Source organism: Apis florea, unplaced genomic scaffold (genome assembly GCF_048593485.1).
Source record: "Apis florea isolate Af1SG1 unplaced genomic scaffold, ASM4859348v1 contig_3493_pilon, whole genome shotgun sequence".
Classification (NCBI taxonomy): domain Eukaryota; kingdom Metazoa; phylum Arthropoda; class Insecta; order Hymenoptera; family Apidae; genus Apis; species Apis florea.
This window is the reverse complement of record NW_028256772.1, coordinates 1,592,784-1,614,148: the sequence shown is the minus strand read 5'-3', so window position 1 is coordinate 1,614,148 and position 21,365 is coordinate 1,592,784. Positions and strand designations below refer to the sequence as shown.

The 21,365-nt window shown below is 22.7% G+C and overlaps 2 protein-coding genes across 2 annotated transcripts in view; one reads left to right on the top strand and one right to left on the bottom strand.

Annotated features, from left to right (window-relative positions):
* Window positions 1–21,365, top strand: part of ETHR (ecdysis triggering hormone receptor) — a 103,076-nt gene that overhangs the window by 29,096 nt on the left and 52,615 nt on the right. The window lies entirely within an intron of this gene.
* On the bottom strand, window positions 911–15,600 carry LOC100865787 (uncharacterized). Its single transcript, XM_003693546.4, has 8 exons — window positions 14,989–15,600; window positions 14,286–14,393; window positions 13,591–13,736; window positions 13,034–13,196; window positions 12,515–12,671; window positions 4,202–4,351; window positions 2,412–2,835; window positions 911–1,929 (listed from the first exon to the last, which is right to left on the bottom strand). Exons 1-8 carry the CDS (start codon window positions 15,206–15,208, stop codon window positions 1,684–1,686), a joined length of 1,614 nt encoding a protein of 537 aa, XP_003693594.1. The 5' UTR covers window positions 15,209–15,600; the 3' UTR covers window positions 911–1,683.

Here is a 21,365-nt window from a genome sequence, read left to right as displayed (position 1 = left end):
AATAAGCAACAGGCGATATATTTTATCGACATTTAAAATTTTCTACGATAAGAAATTACTTGTTAAAAGTTTTACGATTTTATATGTACTAACTTTAGTTCAAACTAGTCGTATACTAGTCGTTTGAATATCGAAGTTGATTCGTTCTAAAATGAATGAAATTAGATTGAAAATTGAAATTATTTTAGCCAATTGATAAACTGGATTCGAATCATATGTAATTAACAAATTGGAATCGATTTGCATTGAATGAAAAAACAAAACGAATGCTAATCGATAATAAATACATTCCAGACATAAGATAAGAATTTGAATCAATAAAAAATCAACTAAAAAAAAAAAAAAAAAACAAAAAATTGCATTAAATTTCCATTTTACTATTATCTTAATTATTATAATTTTTGAATTCGTCGAACTTGAATCAATTTGAATCTTTTTTTCTTTTTATCTTTTTTGAATATTAATATTCAATGCAACAAATCTAAATCAATTTAAAAAATTTTAAATTTAAAAAAAAATGAATTTCAACCAATTCGAACCAATTAATATCAAACCAAGATCTATACCACTAGAACCAAATAATTAATTTCTCATCGATCTGACACAATTCAATTCAATTCGAATTTAGTAATTGAAGAATTTAAATCAAATTTAATCTAATTAATCTAATCTATTGCATAATCTATTATTTGGATAACTATTCAAAAGTTGAAATCTAATTATATAAAATAAATATAAATAAGATATTTATAAAATGTTAGAAATAATAGAAATCTCAATGGTTTGATTAGTAGTATATAAATACTCGAAATTACAAAATCGGAATGGAAAAATCGGGCAAAATCGACGATCTTAATACTTTCCTATTGTTGTCAAAATTAACAGTATGTACTTTTAATTATTTTTGCCATTTCTTTTTAACTTACATAATTTTATATACGAAAATTAAACACGAAATATTTTGTATTAAGATATTCAAACATTAACGAAGGTTTATCTTCGTTTCATCATTTTACTAACTCAGTTTTCCAAGTCGATTTGCTTTACAAATTGTCTCAAGATGGTTTTCGAATCTTAAAACTTTCAAGAACCGAGCACGTAATATAAGAATATCGAGATCTCATCCGAATTTTTTCGAATATTTTCGAATTTTGGATTCTCGAGACATACGAAAAAGATCATACACTTCTAATTGATTGACTGAAACTGAATTTTCCTTTATATTTTATATTATATAGAAAAGAAAAATGAGCGAAAAAGAAAGAAAACGAAGAGTTAAATAAGTTAATAAACATTAAGTTTATACATTTCAAGTATATCAATTTATATATTTATATTTTATCGAATATAGAAGAATAAAATGAGCGAAAGAGGAAGAAAACCATTGAGATAAACGTTAAATATCATTCTTTTTAACGATGCGTCAAAAAGAATTCTATTTCTTCCTAATCCTAGGAATGAATTACAAGTAACGAATCATTTACACTATCAACTATCTCGTATAGTTATCCATCTTTTTCTACAATTAGAATAATTAAAATCAATTCGAATCAACCCGAAACAATTTATAGTCGATATGATCGAATCAAATAATAATATCGCGAGCCTAAAAGAATTCAATTCGTTAAGTGTTTATCAAAGTTGCTTTGGTCGTTGATATCATTTGCATCTTAAAAAATCTTATCACACGCTTTTCTCAGAAATGGTACTTCTGATACTTCTGTTGCTGTCTCTCCTTTGTAAATTACGGGGATGCCTTTGAGAGCGGATAGGTGGTTCTCTGTCGCTACCTATTCTTCTCAGGCTAGTATCTCTTTCGGTACGAGCGTTCTTCGGTGTCGTTGGCCCGCGAACATTCGTGTAGACCACGTAAACAGCTAGAATTCCGACGACGAACATGGCTACACCGACGCCGCTCACTGTGCCGACCTACAAATAATATTTTCATATCACAATTGAATAGCAATTAATACCATTTTTTAATTTCTCTTGTTGCTTATAAAATTGTAAATTATTTTTTTGAATAAATATTTTAAAAAGTCTTAAAGAAATCCTTATATTATATTCTCTCTAAACATGATACTTTTTTTTAATCTTATTCATTATAAAGAAATTGTCTTATTAACTGATTAAGTTTAATAAATAAAGCGGTAATTATTTATTTATTATTTGCAATCTCTTTTTGGAAATATTTCAAAAACTAAGAATGAGCACTTATATGCAAAAAAAAAGAAAAAAATTAGGAAAACATTATTTATATTTTATTGGTAAACCGAAACTTTTATCAATTATCTGTAGAAGGTATTTGTGAGTTACACGAATCTCTGTATAAATTTAATTTCTTTCATTATTTTGAAAATAATATTCGTATAGAAGAAAACAGTCAAATTAACAATAAACAAAGAACCGACCATGGTCCACCATTCGCTGTTATCCATTTCGGAAACAAGAACTTGAGCATCCTCATCATCATCCTCGTGCAACAGTTTGATCTCTTTAGGCGACGTTGCACACCCGACCTTTGTCCCCTTCTCCTTACTGATCAACTTTTTGAACTCTTTCGGCATCTCATTTTTATCCTCATCATTATCTGCATCATCGTCATCTTCTTCATCCTTCTCCTCGCTCTCATCATCATCGCCCCAATGCAACTTCACTTTGTCCTTGAGAATAACGATCGAACCCAGGCTCTGCAACTCTCCAGCTTTTACTTTCATCGACAGATCGAGAAAAGCGGTATTTGATTGCGATTCCTTCGCGTAATCCGCAATTACATTTGATAAAACGTTGTTCCAATCCACGGGATTTATTTGATTCTTGCATTTCTTCTTTTTGCTACACGGAAAGATTTATCATAATACGATATTTCATAATAATCAAGAGAGGATTAAGAATACAATGAGATTTTAGAAATGGAGAAAGAAATTATAATAATGTTAGATTATTCCATTCTAATATAAAATGGTGGTCAATGTGAACATATTTGAATATTCTTTTATTTTTTTTTTTATTTATGAAATGTTTTATTTTTAACTTTTGAGAAACTGTGCAATGAATTGTATATAGAACTATTTTTTTTTTTGTAATTTTATTATTTTATGAGAATGAAATCAATGCTCAAAATATATTTTTGTTTGTTAAATGTAATTTTATAATGATGCCAGATAAAGCAAAATCTTAAATTACAATATATTTAGAATTCAGTGGTCTATCATTATACTGTAAAAAAAATTCTATACAATTCTATTGTATTTTAGAAACAAAATACTGAAACTTTGGACATTTGTAATTTTTCTGCAAAATAATGTTCAAATACTTTTGTAAATAACTCTGTTATAAATCCTATATAATAGAAATCAAATTTTTGTCAATGTCCAATGTAAAATTCTGATTTTTCTGAATTTCTTTTATATAATAATAATCTAATAACAATGAATCAAATAGAATGAATATCTAACAATTATAATTTTTCAAAAAAATTATTACAATAAAAATGGAATGTAAAATATGAGTCTGATATACATCTTCTTAAAATTTCATTAAAGTATCATTTTATTTTCAAATTAAAATTGGTATGTCGACAATTGTTAAAGATTCATATATTTACTCTAAAATCAAATATGTGTAAACTTCATATACAGTAGTACTCATAATTACACGAAACATTAAAAACAATTATATTAAAATACTTTATGGTAACAAAGTTATTTCCATAATCTTTTCTTAGAATACGTTTGAACTTAATGGCGGGTAGTAATTATGGATAATTAAAAATCAATAGATCTCTGCATTGAAAATTTTTAACACAATACATGCTCGTTCCGACGATTTAACTTGATTTAATCATGTCATTATCTTGTATTTTAATTCATTTAATAATACGTTATAGTTCATTAATAGAAAAGTTACAGTCTACCATAAAGTATTTTAATATAATTTTTTATTATATAGAAAAGGGAAAAAGAAAAATTGATTCGATATCGATGAAAATAATTACGAAATATTTCAAAAATATCGAATCATAATTAAGAAAGATGGTTGCAATTTAATAAATATTGCAGTGTTGCTCATTAAAACATTTGTATTTTTTGGCTCGCTTTAAACACAAAAGTTCTTGAATAGATAATTTCATTGCAATTTTTTTTTTTTTTTTTTTTACAGGAATAAGCAATTAAGGGGATAATCAAACGTTCATGCTCACCACAGCGTATCTAACGCTTTTGCATACGCCTTTATAGCGTCCTCGAGCCACTTGACTTCTCTCAACTCCTCCGTGTCATACTTCTTGTCATCTTTGATAGACCACCATTTTGATTTCTCAACCCTTGTCTCTAATCCTGGGAATTCGTTCCTGAATCAATTTAATGATCAAATTTTTATTATTTGTAGATTGATTATAAATATTCGTGCAAATTTTCACAATTATTATTATATACATAATAATTAAAGGAACGAAAATTGAATAATAAAAAACTGTTTCGCCTCGTATTGCGATTCGACGATATCAGAATTCCCGCGAATTTCAAAAATTCGAATTTCGAAAAAATAAGCTTAATTGAATCTATTTGCAATCAATGTTTTTAAAATTCCGATTTTTGAAACGTTTCCATTTCAATTTTCATTTTTGATTAGTTATTATAATTTTGTAATGTGAGATTCAAAAAATGAGTTTCATAAATATAAAATTCGAAATTATAATCGTATTTAACTTCGAATTTTAGTAAATACTATTCAATATAATTATATATATATATATATATATATATATATATATATATATATATATATATATATATGTATTAAAATATTATAAAAAATACAAGAGATTCTCATGATTGTAAAAGTATTAATTCATGCTATGCTTAAAAATTATTAATAAACATTTAATTTGATTCTTATAAAATTTTTTGATGAAGAGAAACAAGAGATACGTTCATTTTCTTTTCTTGTCTTTCATGCAATAAGTTTTATAAAATTCAAATTGAAATATTTCTTTTAAATATTTCTTAAACATATATGAATAATCCTTTTTGTTTTTACAGAATATTGTATTGCATCGATTAATGCATTAAAAAAATATATAATTCCATTTAAAAAAACACGATAATATAAACTTTTATATGCTCTAAAAGAATTAGTAAGTTAACATCAATTTACCAACATTTATATGAAACATTTTTCGTTAAAAAAAATAATACTTTGTGAGAAAATCCAAGATGTTAAAATAAGATAAAACAACTTATTAATGTATATTCATTATAAGACACACGTTCATATAATTATAATCGACTGCAATTTTGTATTTTACATTTGAGTATTTTACAGATTTAGCGTAAAATTTAACAATCGCGTTTTCCATGAATTATTATTAATTTTTTTTTTTTTAAATTTCATAATTTTTTTGTGTGTTTATTTTCTTGAATCCAAGATTTATTTATTTAAAAAAATTTAATCGTAATCGTATCAATTATCGTAATAATTATAAAGAAATTAATATTTAATAAGTCTTTTAAATTCAATAATAAACATAACAGAAACGAATGGTTATTAATTAAGCATCCTTGACCAAATCAGATTTTATGCTTCGGAAGGCCTTTGAGAAAATACCCTATTTATAATTATCTTCAGATTAAATCATCAATTTTAATATAATAACATATTATTATTATTATAATTAACTTATATCATATTTTATGATTACATTGCAATTATTTTATTATTTCTTTATAATTCCATCTGTTAATTATTTGTTGTTACAATTATACAAATTTACACAATTTGCAATCACATTTTATTTATTATAATATTCTTTAATATAGGCTTTATTTCGAATACAAAAACTTAAAATCAATGATATCGTTAGGCAAGTGAAAAGTTTTGTTGCAATTATTTTAGATATATATTACGATATTTTAATTAAATTATCATTTATAGAATACAGTATATTTTTTGAAATTTTCTCCTGTAATATTACGAAATGAATAATCAAAAAATATAACACGGATATTAAAATTACTAAGTCAGAAAACAGTAATTAAGAAATATAAGAAAAAAAAAAAAATGCATATATATTTCAAATAATCATTTTTTATTTAATAAAATCTTATTATTTTATTTTCCAATTTTTATGATAAATCTTTACATGTAATAATGCATAATAATGTCTAGAAGCGTAACAAATTTTGCGTATCAAAATTCATAACTTTCTCAAACTAATTTCGACAATACTTATTCCCCAAATACAAAACAAACACAAAAGTTGATACACAAAAATTTCATGGTTGAAATTTACTTATTATTAAATTCTAAATAATTTATATTTGCGTTAAAAAAAAATATATGTACAACTTTTAAATTCCTAACAAGCTCAATCGACAGTATATAAAATAAGTCTCAACATTTCTACTCTGGTTTTTAAAATTCTTCCAAAGATATCCCATAAATTAATAAGAGAACTGTTTAAAGCATAAAAATAAAAAGCTATGAAAATTAAATATGAAAAAAAAAACCAAATGATATTCGATCTTGTTTCTATAATGTTTAAATAACAAAAAATATAGTAACATTTACATCTGTAATGAGTACTAATAAGGTAACAGAAAACATTAGATGTGTGCTAATGAATTCATTTGATTGCGCGCGAGGCAAGCGTGAATGCGTGAATGCGCAATAATTTTCTTATTTCTGTATTGATATTAAATGCGAAAACTAATTGCACGATTAAACTTGTTTCTGTGAATAACAAACTGCTGACTAGAATTTAATGACTAGAATGAATTTTAAATGCGTTTCGATGAAGCAATTTTAACTGCAACGAAGGTGAGTCCATTTTTTCATTCGTTTCAAAGTAGCAAAATAGCAATGCAATTATTAAAATGAACTGCTACGCGCTATTTTGCCCCAAAAGTATAAAATCTTAAAATTTCTGAAAAAATAGCGAGCTGATTTCTTTGCAAGAATGTCAAGAAATACCAGTTCAAAGAAATTTTAATTTTATGTTGATTATTTATTTATTTTTTTTATTTAAATAAAATCGATTTATTAATTATTATATTAAATGTTAATTAATTATATTGTATTATTAATAATCAAATAATATATAGATATAAACGTTTGAACGTTTTCATGATATTTTATTTATATCTTTATAATATATTTATATCAAGATGTATATCAGAAACAAGAATCATCTTTCTCTTCTATTAAAAATTCATCGAATAAATTGCAATATGTGATATTAATACCCAGAAACACGTAACATTTTATTTCATAATCGTGTGCAACCGTACGAAAAACTTCGTATATTATTACTTTGACAAAAATGCAAACTAGTTTTCTTGCGATCATCGATCATTTATCGAAATAAGTCAAAATAAATTAAATATTGAATGAATTATATTATGATGTCTATATTATGATGTTGTACATGACAGAAATAATTTTTCAATATCACGTGTTATAATTATAATTGATTCAATTAGAATATATTTATTAATATACAGGATATATTTTAGTAATGATAGAAATGATAAAATAAAAATAAAAATAAAATAGAATTACGAAAAGTAGTGTCATATATCGTATTATGTAGCGTAATTTTATTATTTTATTATTAACTTGTAATGATATTTTAATAGCATTTTGCTATTTATTTGAAATATAAATATAAATACAGTTATAAGCATATTGTGTGATATCTATTTAAAAACAAAAGTAAAAAAGTACAAAAGTACATAATGATTATTATCATTAAAATAATTGCACAATTAATTTATCAATTTGAATTAAATATATATTAGAAGAAATAGATAAAATTGCATAAGAGACACGGTGAAATATTTGTCTGCCATAACATAATAACAAAGTTTTTTCTTATAAATATTGAAATTCAAAAACTATATGTATAATTGAACATTTGAGTCATATTATGATTTTTCTTCTTCATTTATTAATTATTTAATTCGACTACACAGCTTTGAAAAAGTTATTCTCAAAATGAAAATGAAAATTATTATTATTTACAAGTTTCTTATTTTTCTAATTCAATTAATATTAATAGTACTAGACATTTGTTTTATTTATGCAATTTTCAATTTGATATTATTTACATTTTTAGAACTTATACATTAATAAATATTTTCCAGTTTCATTCTCGATTTGAAAATGTTGTTTAGTCAATAATCATCATTAAAAAGGATGAAATCTTTAATAGAAACACAAATTTACTATTATAACAGCAATTTTATTATTATCAACGATGCGTCATCACTTTTGAAATACTACTCAAGATTTTTGATGTGAGATGTGTCTGCAACGCTAATTATAGTATAGTAATTATTATGTTTTTTTTTAAATAATGAATTTTCAAAATAATTTCATTTTCATTCTATAATAACGCATAATCAGATCATAAACATAAAAATGTATACGCATGAGTTTTTAAATATCAAGAATATTTTTTTCATAAATTTTTATTCATAATTTTAAAACATATCACGGAAAAAAATCTTATTGATATTGTATGATAAAATTAATATAAATATGAAAAAAAAATTTTTTAATTTTCTATATCGCATAAATATAGTTAAAATTTGCAAAAATCGATATTTTTTTCATCTTCATCATCAAACAACAAGAAATATTATTATTCAAAACTATCTTATAACATTGTCATATTCATTTTTCATATAAAAGAGTAAAATTTTTGTATAAAAAAAAAAAAATACATAAATTGCAGAGTATAGATGTTTATATAAAATTTGGATATAGATTGCATTATGTTTCAAAAAACATTTTAAATCATAGGATCTAATGGGATATAATTTTATCGCGTAGTATTATAAAAATAAATGAAGGAAATAATAAAAAATCACTAATTCACTGGAATAATTCACTTCGATCCGTATGGCAATTAATTTTTTTCCTCAATAATTACATTTAACTTTACATTTAAATACCCATTACATGATATGCAAAGTCTCGATATTGTACGTATTTGCAAGAAAAATAAGTATGATAAGTATAATGTATCGCTTTTTTCTTTTTTTTTTTTTTCATATTAATTTCATATTAATTTTATTACGATATTATTTTTATTATGATATGAAATTATTATTACAGACATCAATAGTAATTTCATTTAATTCGAGAGTAGAAAGGTAACAGAACTTCAACCTAATTATTTTTTTAATTGAAATATCTTATAAATGATATTTATAGGCAAACAATAATTTTCGATATTTTCGACTCAATGTGCAGAAAAATGGTATAAAATTTTAAGTTTTAATGTCATGTTGTTGGAATAACGAAGATGAATATAATTTAAAAACAAAAAAAAAAAAAGGATTCAATTACCCTTTCAAAAACAATAGCTTTTTCAAAAGATTATATATTAGATGAAATAAGCTTTTTTGAAAAGTTAGAAGAAATTAGAAGAATAGTTTATTAGATGAAAACGTGCGAAAAGAATCTTGGAGAAATTTCAATTAAAAAAAAATAAAAAGTTGTTTTTTATTTGAATATTTGAATTTTTATTGTTGATTAAAAATTAAAAATTCAATAATAAGTTTTGTAAATTTATATCAGTTATATATGCTGAAAATTTTATCGAAATCAGCCAACAGGCATCTCTAAGATAAAATCTTAAATTTCAAGTACTGATAATTGAATGTTTTCTAAAATAAATTATATTTTAGAAAATATTATTATTATATAACATTTTATATTATATTCTAAATCTATTTACTGAGAAGATTGTTATAATACGCATTGCCTTTCTGCAATGTGAATTACAGAGAAGACAAAAGAAGAGAAAAGCACTGAGAACAATGTTACATAAATGCAATGTTGTGTAAAATGTGGGTGCAGTGTGAATGTTATAAAGTTACATCTGTGATTACTGTATTAAAAATTGTACCTAATAATTTTATTTTTATTTTTATACCTATTGTTTGTAAAAAAAAAAATAATAATGTTAATAACCTAATCTAATCTTACTTAACTTAATCTAATTTTATTTTCTCTTTTTAATTTTGAAAAGTGAAAATAAATTGGAATACTATACAAATTATCTATACCGTAATAAAATCAAAAAAAACTTTATTTCTTAATTAGACCAAAGTTTCAGATATTCTTTTTATTGAGAGTTTGAAATATAAAAATTTACTAGTTTTCTCATGATTACAATTTTATCTATTCTCGTTTTCTTTTGTTATTTATTTTATTTATTTATTATAAACCAATATTTCAAATATACTGCATATCCTCTATAACTTATATCAACTTGTTTCCATGGAAAGAAAAGAAAAGGAAAAGAGCTGTTGTAAACCAACTTGTATTGATGAACAAATATTATGCAACGATCGTTATTTTATTATGGTTACCGTTTGCTCACTAACGTTCGTGACTGTCAGATTGGACATAATAAATATATTATTTTCATCTTGGGTTTGTACAATTCATTCAGAAATATGAAGAGGTGGTAAATTGTATTGATTTGAATTTTTTTTTCTATTGATAAATATAATTAAGATAATTAACATGATGATATATTTGATTTGACAAAAACATTCGGCTTCAATTTTTCGCTTGATTGATTTTATTAGCATTTGATATTTTATTTTTTTATTTGATTAATTGTATTATTTTCTCTTTAGAACTATATTTTTTATTTATAAATTATAAATCAAATTTTTATTATAAATTCTTCTAAATGAAATTTTCAATAGTTTTTATTCTATTAGTAAAATTGAAGAATTTTTTTATATAATGTTATTATACTTTTTTCTTCTTTGATTATAGAGTTTTTACATATTCTTAATATTCATATAATGAGATATTTAAATTATAAGAAAATTTATTATGAATAAGTTCATAAAACGTATGATATTCTTAACAAATATTTTTGCAATATTTTCATTTATTTTTGCTTCTACTATTTACTTATAGTGAAATTGATTGAAATGATTGAAAGATCGATATTTTTATATTACAATACCTGCACTTATCTTTGTAATATATTATTATTAAATTCATATTAAAAATCCATATAAATTCCAAAAAATTTTACAATGTATCATTATACATTTTAAAACTATATAGAAAAATATTACAAATTTTAATTGTAATGTAAAGTTATGATGAACTATTCACATTCACTTTCTATAAATTTCTCAATTTTAATATCAGGGTACAGCTCTTCTATTTAAGGATATCAAATAATTAACGTTGTAAAATTGATCGGTGTACAACTCTATACATATTATTACATAGAAGAAAAATTAACTAAATGATACATAATAATATGTAAAAGAAACTACACAGTTAATATTTGCATAAAAGAAATTTGTTGTTACACAATTTTATATTTTCTAATCCTATATTATATCATATATTGAAAGCAGAAAATTTCATTCTTGTTTATTCTAATAAATCTTCTTTCTTACGATTACCATTTTAAAAATCGATTTTTTTAAAATCATTTATAAGTAATATTATAATTCCTTGTTTTGTTTTTATTAATATTAGCACGAAAACATATTCAAATTATTCGTAAAATTTTGATCAACAAATTTTTACATGCTATAGAGTAAAAAAATTTCTTAAATATTGCAAACTACAGATTGCAATATTATTCTTTTCTATGCATAAATAATTTAAAATCATGAAAGATATTGAAGCTTCTATATAATTTTTCTATAGTCCAAATTTTATATCTAAATTTTTGTTGTTTCGATAAAGATATGTAAATTGTTATTTTATTATAAGAAAAGCAATTTTTATGTTTTGTTTAAACCTGATATAATAAACTTTGAGTATATAATAATTTATATTTAATTAGTTAAAATTTCTAATTTATTATTAAAATGAAAAATAAATAAAATCGATAAATTCAAATGAAAAAAAAAAAATTTTGTATATCATTGTACAGTATAAAATGTAAAAAGGTGGAATAAAATAACGGAACGTTTATGCATATGAGAAACAGTAATTGTGTCATGGATTATCAAACGGATAATGTTACGTAAGAAAATTTCTTAATTGCGATTTGAGTCAAGTTGTTGGAACTAATTGGTAATCGATGTTTATAAATGTACACAATTGTCATCAATTATGAATTGACAGAAAAGTTTCAATTGGTTTCAACTCCAATTATTGGTTTATATATTTATTTTTATACATAAAAGATCAATTTACACTTGCTTTTCTTTTTTCCTTTTGTGATATGTGATTAAAATACAGTGTTTTAAGTTTTATAAGTTAAACTAGAAAGTTTAAATTTTTAATCATGATAGTATTGTAAATTTTGATATACTATAAAATTAAGATATACATAGATATAAAGAATTATTTGATATCATTAAATCTAATATATCATTCTGATATTAATATTCTTATTAATAAGTTTGAGAATTAATCTTATTATGATTACAATTGAATATATATTTTTATTTTTGAAATTTCATTAATTAGATTTTATAGATTTAAATGTAAAATAATATAAATATATGATTACCTGGAATCTTCCAGGAGTAGAATAGTGTTTGTCGAATTGACATGTTTTAAATGCTCTTCGACAGATCCTTCACTGACAATCAAAATGGTCGAATTCACTGGTTTACTGAAGAATTCATTTTCCGGTATTCCAATATGCACAATATGCGTGGTTAAATCTGCAATTTTTTTATGTTGCAATTAATTTTTCGATTTATCGCATTATCGATTTTTTTTTTAAATTTTTTCATAATTTAAAAATTAATAAAATCTTCAAATTTTTATAATAATGTTTCAAACGTTCAAAATTTTCAATTCTAATTGAACTTGTAAATTGTTATTTTTTCTGATTTTAAAATTTTTGATTTTTTGAAACCTATAGTGTATAATTATGTATAATTTTTTACTTCGTTTATTCGTTTTCGAATATATATTTCTATATAAATATTAGAAAGAATTTAAGAGATCAGTATCTAAAAAAAAAAAGAAAAAACTTTAATTATTAAAAATAATTTATTAAAAAAAATAAGAAAATTCTTACCATCTTTATCGCCATCAGAGATCAAAACACAAAAACCATTTTTAATGGCTGCTGCTGTTAGTTTTTTTGCAATGTTTTGAGTGTCATCCTCACCATCCTCATCATCATTCACCACCAGTGTGAACGATTTCCATTTTAATTCTTCCACGATCTTTAACGTTCCCTGAATCAGCAAATCATAATTTATAAGTATAACAAATTTTAAACAAACAAAATCCTTGTTTTCTTTCTATGTATATAATTTAATTGGCTTCTTTTTTTCTATTCTAATGTGATATAAAGTTTAAAACATATTCTAAAACATAAACAAAACATATTTTATTAAATCATCTGACTTTAAACGATATATATCTATTTCTTATAGGATATATAGGATTATTGCGTGATATTGAAATTGGAGATACACAGATATATAAAGTATTAATACATTTATGGAACATTTAAATCTATTCTAGAGAAAATTAAGTAATGGAATATAAAAGTTTGAAGAATAACGTTATCAATACTTTAAAGCAATTTCTGAAAATTTAATGTGTCAAATTCGTGGAATTAATTACCTGAACTAGATAAGAATCGGATTCCTTCATTAGATAATGAAGATACGGTGAATTCGATACTCGTGTTACAATATGTGGTATTTTCAGTACTGACGTTATCTTATGTACGGCTTCCGCATTTGCTGCAGTATCTGGTCCAATAATTCCTGTTAAACAAAATAATCTAATATGTATTACATTGAGAAATAAAAAGGATTATACATTGTTACAGTCATTTACAAAGTTTTAAGGAAAATACATTTTATACAAACGGATTTTTATTAATTCTTATATATAAATATCAAGATTTAGATAAAAAGAAATTTTAGAAATTAAAACAATATAAAAAATTCTTGAAAAGAATTGTTACTTAGAACTATTATCTTCCTAAATCAATATAAATTTATTTTTCAATTTAAGTTCAAATTTGTATGTAATAATAATTTTTAAATCATGATAAAATAAATATAAAAAAAATTGTTTTATATAATTACTAAATCTATAAAATAAAATTAATATATAATAAAATTAGTACTTGAGTTACATATAATGTTTTTTTAATGTTAGATTTATTTTGTGATTAATCAAATTATGAATAATACATTTCAAGTAGTATTGTAAAAAAAGAAAAAGGAATTATAATGATCATAAATCATATGATATATCTCTGTATAGTTTGATTTAGAAAAATATGATTGAAAATAAATATCATTTACCTAAATAGTAAGGCGGTTGCAAACAATTCGTATCTGCCCCTACGAGAGCCTTCATCGCCGCTTTTAGAGTACCAGTTATACTGCCGCATGTGTCGAAAACAGTCAATTCTGCAAAATAGAAATTCTCTGTTATTCAATCTGTCATTTACTAGATTAAGATTTTCAAGAGTGCTGTTGAAATTGAAAAATTATGTAACGATATCAATATCCTAGAAAGCACTTTGTGACTCACATATTGGAAAATGATTAATTTTGGAAAATAAGAAATTTTAATTATTCTAATACAATTAATTCCCATAGAAAAATATTTAATCAAAAAATTAAATTGAATATATCTCAAAAATTAAATATTATATAAATTATTACAATTTCGATCAAACAAGTTTACTTTAATCCAATCCATTATAAATATTGCAGTAGCACAAATTTTCTCTATTTTTATTTATGTTTATTATTTACAATTATTATTAATAATTTTCATTATATCATATTATTCCAATATGTGCGTGAATATTGATTAAAATAACATAAGAATTTTCATTAAACATTTTCATTGTATCCACTATTCTGGTCATAAAATGGTACGATGTCACGATCTGTAAAATATTAAAATTATTTATAACCTTGAATAAAAAATATAAATCGCAATTTAATTCCAATTTCAATACTTTCAGGAAAATAAAAATACATCTGATTCACTTACCTATGTCATAGCCGCCACTCTTGTTGTTGTGAATTTCAGTAAGCAATTTTGCGCCTTCGTATATTAATACACCTTTGGCCGACAGCTTCCGGCACGATGGATCATCGTGGATGCTGGTCAACAGCGAGATCTGCGCGTGATTTCCGCAATCTGTACGCCCATCGCAAGTACACGTACAAATAATACCAAGTATCATCAGCAACGTTTGCACTTTCCCCATTTTGAATTCTTTCTTCTTCCCTTTTTTCTTTCTCACACTCTTCCTCTTTTTCCTCCCTCTCTTCTTCTACTTCTCCTCCAAACTGTTCACTATCTTATTCCAACTTATCCCTTCTTCAATCTCCTTCTTCGACTTCTTCTTCCATTTCTTCTCTTCAATAACAAAATAATACAATCGTGGAATACATGGTGAAGCACTCGTTTCTCTACTCGATGGTACACCGTAAGATTTTGCAATGAAATATTTTTCCTTCAATTTTCACTGAACTTCAATACACAATGTGAACGCACGTTAACAGAACTGGATGACCAGGCTCTCGTATGGGGATGAGGGATCATAGAAGGTGACGAGAAGGATAGCCGTGGAGACCAACTTCTTCTCGAACTATGGACCTTGGTAGTGAAAAACGGAAGCTTTATAAAGGAAGCCAATATCGCATGTATTAGGCGAATTTCTAGGGTTTTAGGCCTTGGTAATCAACCGCGCCAGGCGTTCTCAAGACGACCTTGTTACGTCTCGTTCTGTCTCTTTCTCTTTCAATCTCGTGATTATATTAGCCAGAGACGCTAGAATTAAAACTGCATTTTTAGATTCGTGAAGATTGAAATTGTTAAAATTCAAAATTTTTCTTCTTTTTTTTTTCTTTTCCCCCCCAAAAAAGGAAATCTATTTATCTATTTTAGAGAAGTAATATATCATCAAATTGTGATTTCTGTATTAATTCGAGTTTGGATTTATAGTTAATCAATAGTTTTTTTGACTTGTAAAAAATTATTAATTCATAAGATTAATGTTTAAAGTGTTTAAACACAAGTTTAATTGAATAGTTAAATAAAAATAAATTGTTATCATTTCAATATTGATTTTTCAAGAGTTCCAAATAATCTATCTCTAATACTAATCTTTTATAATATAATATAATAAGAATCAGACTACTACTATAAATCAGAAAATGAATGTAAGATTCTAGATTTAGTGTTTTGCTTAATACAAATTGTTTTTATATAATCTTATATAATCTGAGATATTGTTAGAAAATTGTTAATACTTGTAATAATGATATTATAACAGAGGATTATAAAGAACTCGAATAACATTTGATAAAATTAAATGCATTTAAATGCATCTCAATTATGACATTACATATATTAGATTTATTTTATATATTTTGTCCTTATATCTTCTCTTCTTTAATTTCAGTAATTATACATGTATACCATAAAGCTTCTGTAAAAATCAAAATATACAGATTTTAGACAGATTCACTATATTATTTATGTTAATAATAATAATATGTATAATAAGATATTTATATTATTCATATTAAAAGTAATGATATGCAATAATATTTTTCTTCTGTTGCCTTATAATTATCTAGCAAATAATTTTTAAAAAAAATTTTTTATGTTTTTTAATTATGATAAAAAATATAACATAATTCTTAAGTCGTTCAGGAAGCAACATATAAGTGCAACGAAAAATTATGAAAAATAAGGGGTATTTATTGATGTGTCATCATATCATTATGATATCGCTAAAAAATTTAATCCTTCAATCATATAATATATACAGTAACATAACAAAAAAATTTATTATTTTTTATATGTTACATTTTTGCGATGATTATTTTTAATTAATCATTACATTTTCATATAAATCAATTTTATATAATTTATAAAATCGACAGATGTCTTTATGTTTAATATGATTATACATATAAAACTTTTTTCATAAGATACAAAAAATATTGCATATTATATATTGTATAATTCAAAGGTAATATCAAAATATGCGAATAATACTTTTTTCTAAAATTATTTCTTCCAAAATCTTTCATTTTTTTTTTCTTTCATAATCAATTTCATTCAAAAATATTTTGGGTTTCGTTTCACATCAATAGTATTTTTCGTACAGTGAGAACCACTCTTAATCAAACATAAGCTCGTTAGCATAACGTATCGACTAGTGAGATTATAAAAGTTAGTTGCACAACTCATTCTTACATAACTAGGCTGATTAGAATGCATTTTCATTGCAACTGACTATCATTTCGAAAAATTTATCTTTCCTGTATGAATATATATTTAATTCATTTTATGTCGTTTGAATATCAACGAGCTACGATATAATATGATAGAATATTTTTCTTTTTTTCAAGGTATGGAAAAAATTTCAAAAATATAAAAAAATTTAGATTTATTAACATTCTTCTACAACCAAACAATCTATGTTAATTTAATTTAGATATTTAATTGAGTTGAATTGAATTTTTATTTATAAAAAATAAATTGATGAATTACATATTTTTATTACATAGAGTAATATCTTCTATAGATAATATATCGTAAGATTCTCTCATTTTATATATATTATATTATCGTATATAACATTGCTGCAACATCAAAGATTCATTTGACCAGAATCGGGTGAATGGCAATCTACAGAAACTTCTAGTGAAGTTGTTAGGAAAAATTTCTTCATCTAACTAATATGTGACGTCACTGAGTATAAATTAATACATTATTATTATCATGAGACATTCCTTAGAGGTCAAAAATATATTTTTTTTATATACAAATGTCGATTCTTATCAAGTTAGATAGAAATGTGAATGAAGAAAACAATGTTATGTAGATTGAATTATCGTCTCGTTTTATCTCCTCGATTCGTTTAAATTTATTTTATGCAAATGCAAATTTAAATTACTTAATTACTTGTTTGGCCTTTCTGTCTAATAAACTTAAATTGTTTACAATTCAATAAATATATTATTATAAATTAATAATTATAATAATGTATTATAATTGTATTATGTAAATTTATAATTATATTTGTTTGTCTTCAACTGTCATTTTACGATTGTTAACATTCTGCATTAGAGAATTATATTAGAATATAGAGATTAGTAAGAGATTAGTAGAGAATCATTGGTATTCATTGATACAGGATACATCGCTTTGCAATATAATAATTTGATGCCTATTATATTCAATAACACTAAGATCACTCTATATCTCTGTATACTTAATGCTTTGAAATCAACCAAACATATAATTTAATACAAGATTTTTTTTTCATTTAAGCATAATTAATTTAGAGAAAAATTTATTTCATATAATTTTGTTTTTTGTTTTTATAAAAATTGTTAATTATATTTGTATGATTTTGTTGCTGAAAATGAAATCAGTTACAATAATACAATTAAAATAATTTTAAATTGATAATATCTAGTGATATCGCGAGGTTTATATAAATTTATATTGCTTAATTTTATTTTGTCTGATTTCCATTTATTTTTTTTTTTTATTTGTCGATAAAAGATGAAGATAAATGCATGAATTATTGAAACCAAATTTATTTTTTCAAAATAAGTTGAGATATTCAATTATTTTTATGATTAAAAATATTATAATTCATGTATAATTGATATTGATCTCGAACAATTCACTTATTCTACTATTAATTAATTATTAATTAATATGAATTGAAATTTATGATTTTTAATAATTTCTTTTATACTTTTATGTAAAATATTAGTAATTCAATATATGATATAAATAATATAAAAAAGGTGAAAAGAAAGAAGAATAATATGTAAAAATATAATAACAAATTCATTAGGACCTCTATCGCAACAATAAATTTAAAATATATGACAATATATTATGCTCAACATTAGCAAAAAAAAAAAAAAAAATCATTAAAAAATTTGCCAAAGCGATAGAAAATTATTATTATTATTGTTAGTTAAATTACTAATAAATAAAAATAAATAGAAGAGAAACATCATAAAAGTTCACATGAATTGAAAGAAAAACGTGCTTATTTCCATCTCGCAATTGATGCTTACAATTTCATCAGATCAAATAAGAAATTCCATATTTTTAGTATCTGTATATTTTTTCTTATATTTTTTCTCACTTTTTTTTCTGCTCATTTTATATTCTTCCATTTTTCCTTTTTTTTTAATATGGAATTTTCCTCGAAGTACACGGAAGAATATAAATTAATATTATAATGATATCATGTGATGAATTAAAATATACATGCATATAATATAATGTTTTGCATATAATGTTTTATCAAGAGAAATACCTTAGAAACCATTAAAAATCTATTATATATTATTATATATATTTATTATATATTTAAAAAAAATTTGTTTCTTTTTGCTTACAAAAACATATGAGAATTAATATATGATTACACTCGAATCCCTTAATGCATCATATAAGAAGATCATTTTTAGGATTTTAAGGATTGTTACTTTTTTATCATTCAAATTATAGATTAGATTACACCAGTGATGTAGTACTGTTATAAGCTTACTTCTGCAATTCAGTAGGTTTAACAAGTTAACGATAATGATGTAATTTAATTCATAAAAAATAATTCATAAATGTACTTTAATTCATTATCAACTTCGAACTAGAATATAAAATTGACAAAAAATCTATTATTTTTATTTTATGGTGATACATACTAATATCAATCACAGATATATACATATTTTCTATAAGTCTCAAATACCATTAAAAAACTTTTACATTTAGTATTTCAAATGCATTGATGCATATATATTATCATATGCAATTAGTATATATCATCTAACTAAAACATTTAAATATATCTAGATATATCTTATGCTTATAGGAAATCTTTTATATTTTTAATGATGCAATGCTCATAATTATGCGATTTCGTTATAAAAATTACAATGATGCAGAATTATCGCGCTTGCAAAAATATTGTCATATATTTAACTTTATAAAGTATATCTTATAAGAATATATCATTATTAATTCTCGAAATAATTTTATTCATATATATGAAATATAATTATTATATATTTAAATATATGCATGTTGTATTTTAATAAATATTCAATAAATGAAATATTATCAAAATATAACATATATATACTTAAATATATAAAAAAAAAGCAATATTTTTCTTATTTCATCAATATTTATTTATATATAATTATATATTTATATATTATTTATATAATAGTCAAAATTGTTATTGAAATTACTTTATTATTTTTATCAAATTTCAGAAAAAAATACACATTCTAACTTCTATAAAATTAAAAATTAAAAATAACTCAATTTATTTAAAAAATTCTGCATTATGTATATATATGTATAACTATTCATATATTTAAAATCTAATAATAAATCACTCTAAAATTCATACTTGACGTAATCGATCTTGTATTACAAATTGCTAAGGATTAAAACGAAATATCACGATAAATAACGAATATCACGACAAAAATGCTTGCTTACGTTTTACCCTAAATTCCATCTTTTTCTATAATGCTTATACAGTACGCTTAAATGCTTCTTAACTGAAATCCCTCATACGAGGTTTATTTATTTACGTAAAGAAAATTTACGTAAGTATCGTATTTCGATTATTTGATATGTGTTTTCCATTTTTGAGTATTAATCAGAGTCAAACCAGTAAACATACCAGTGACATAACCTAAAGTTTTTGATCCCCGAAGAGCAAAGCACAAACTTCAATAATCCAGGGAAATAAAATCGAAATTTTTCACGGGAAGAAGTTAGATATCGAAGATACATTGAATAGAAAACTTTGTTATATATAATTTTATATATATACATCTGATTACTTCCTGAATTTTAAAATAAAGATTATGTAGGATGCGATGTGACAAAAAAGATAAATAATAAATTTATACTGAATAATATTTGAAATGAAAACGAAAATTAGTTTTTGTTAATATCTTGAAATTATTCAAGATATTAAAAATAAAGTGTTTTAATATTTAAAAATATTATTTTACCCTAAAGATATTTTATCTTAAGAATGTAGAAATAATAGAAATAATGTACGAAAAAATTTGATCAATTCATATAAAATATTTCTATTTTCTAAATCATTTTAATAAATTATATGTGTATATGTTTAATTATAAAATTTTTTATAAGCTAATTTTATAAGTTAATTTTATTTCATTTGGAACTAATCATTTATTTATAAAAATCATTGGTTTTAAAATAGATTTTATAGATTATATTTGTTAAATGAAATAATAATTTTCAATTATTATATAAAATTTAAATATAAGAAAAACCATAAACAGAATATGTTTTAAAAACATACAATTTATTTAATATATGAAATA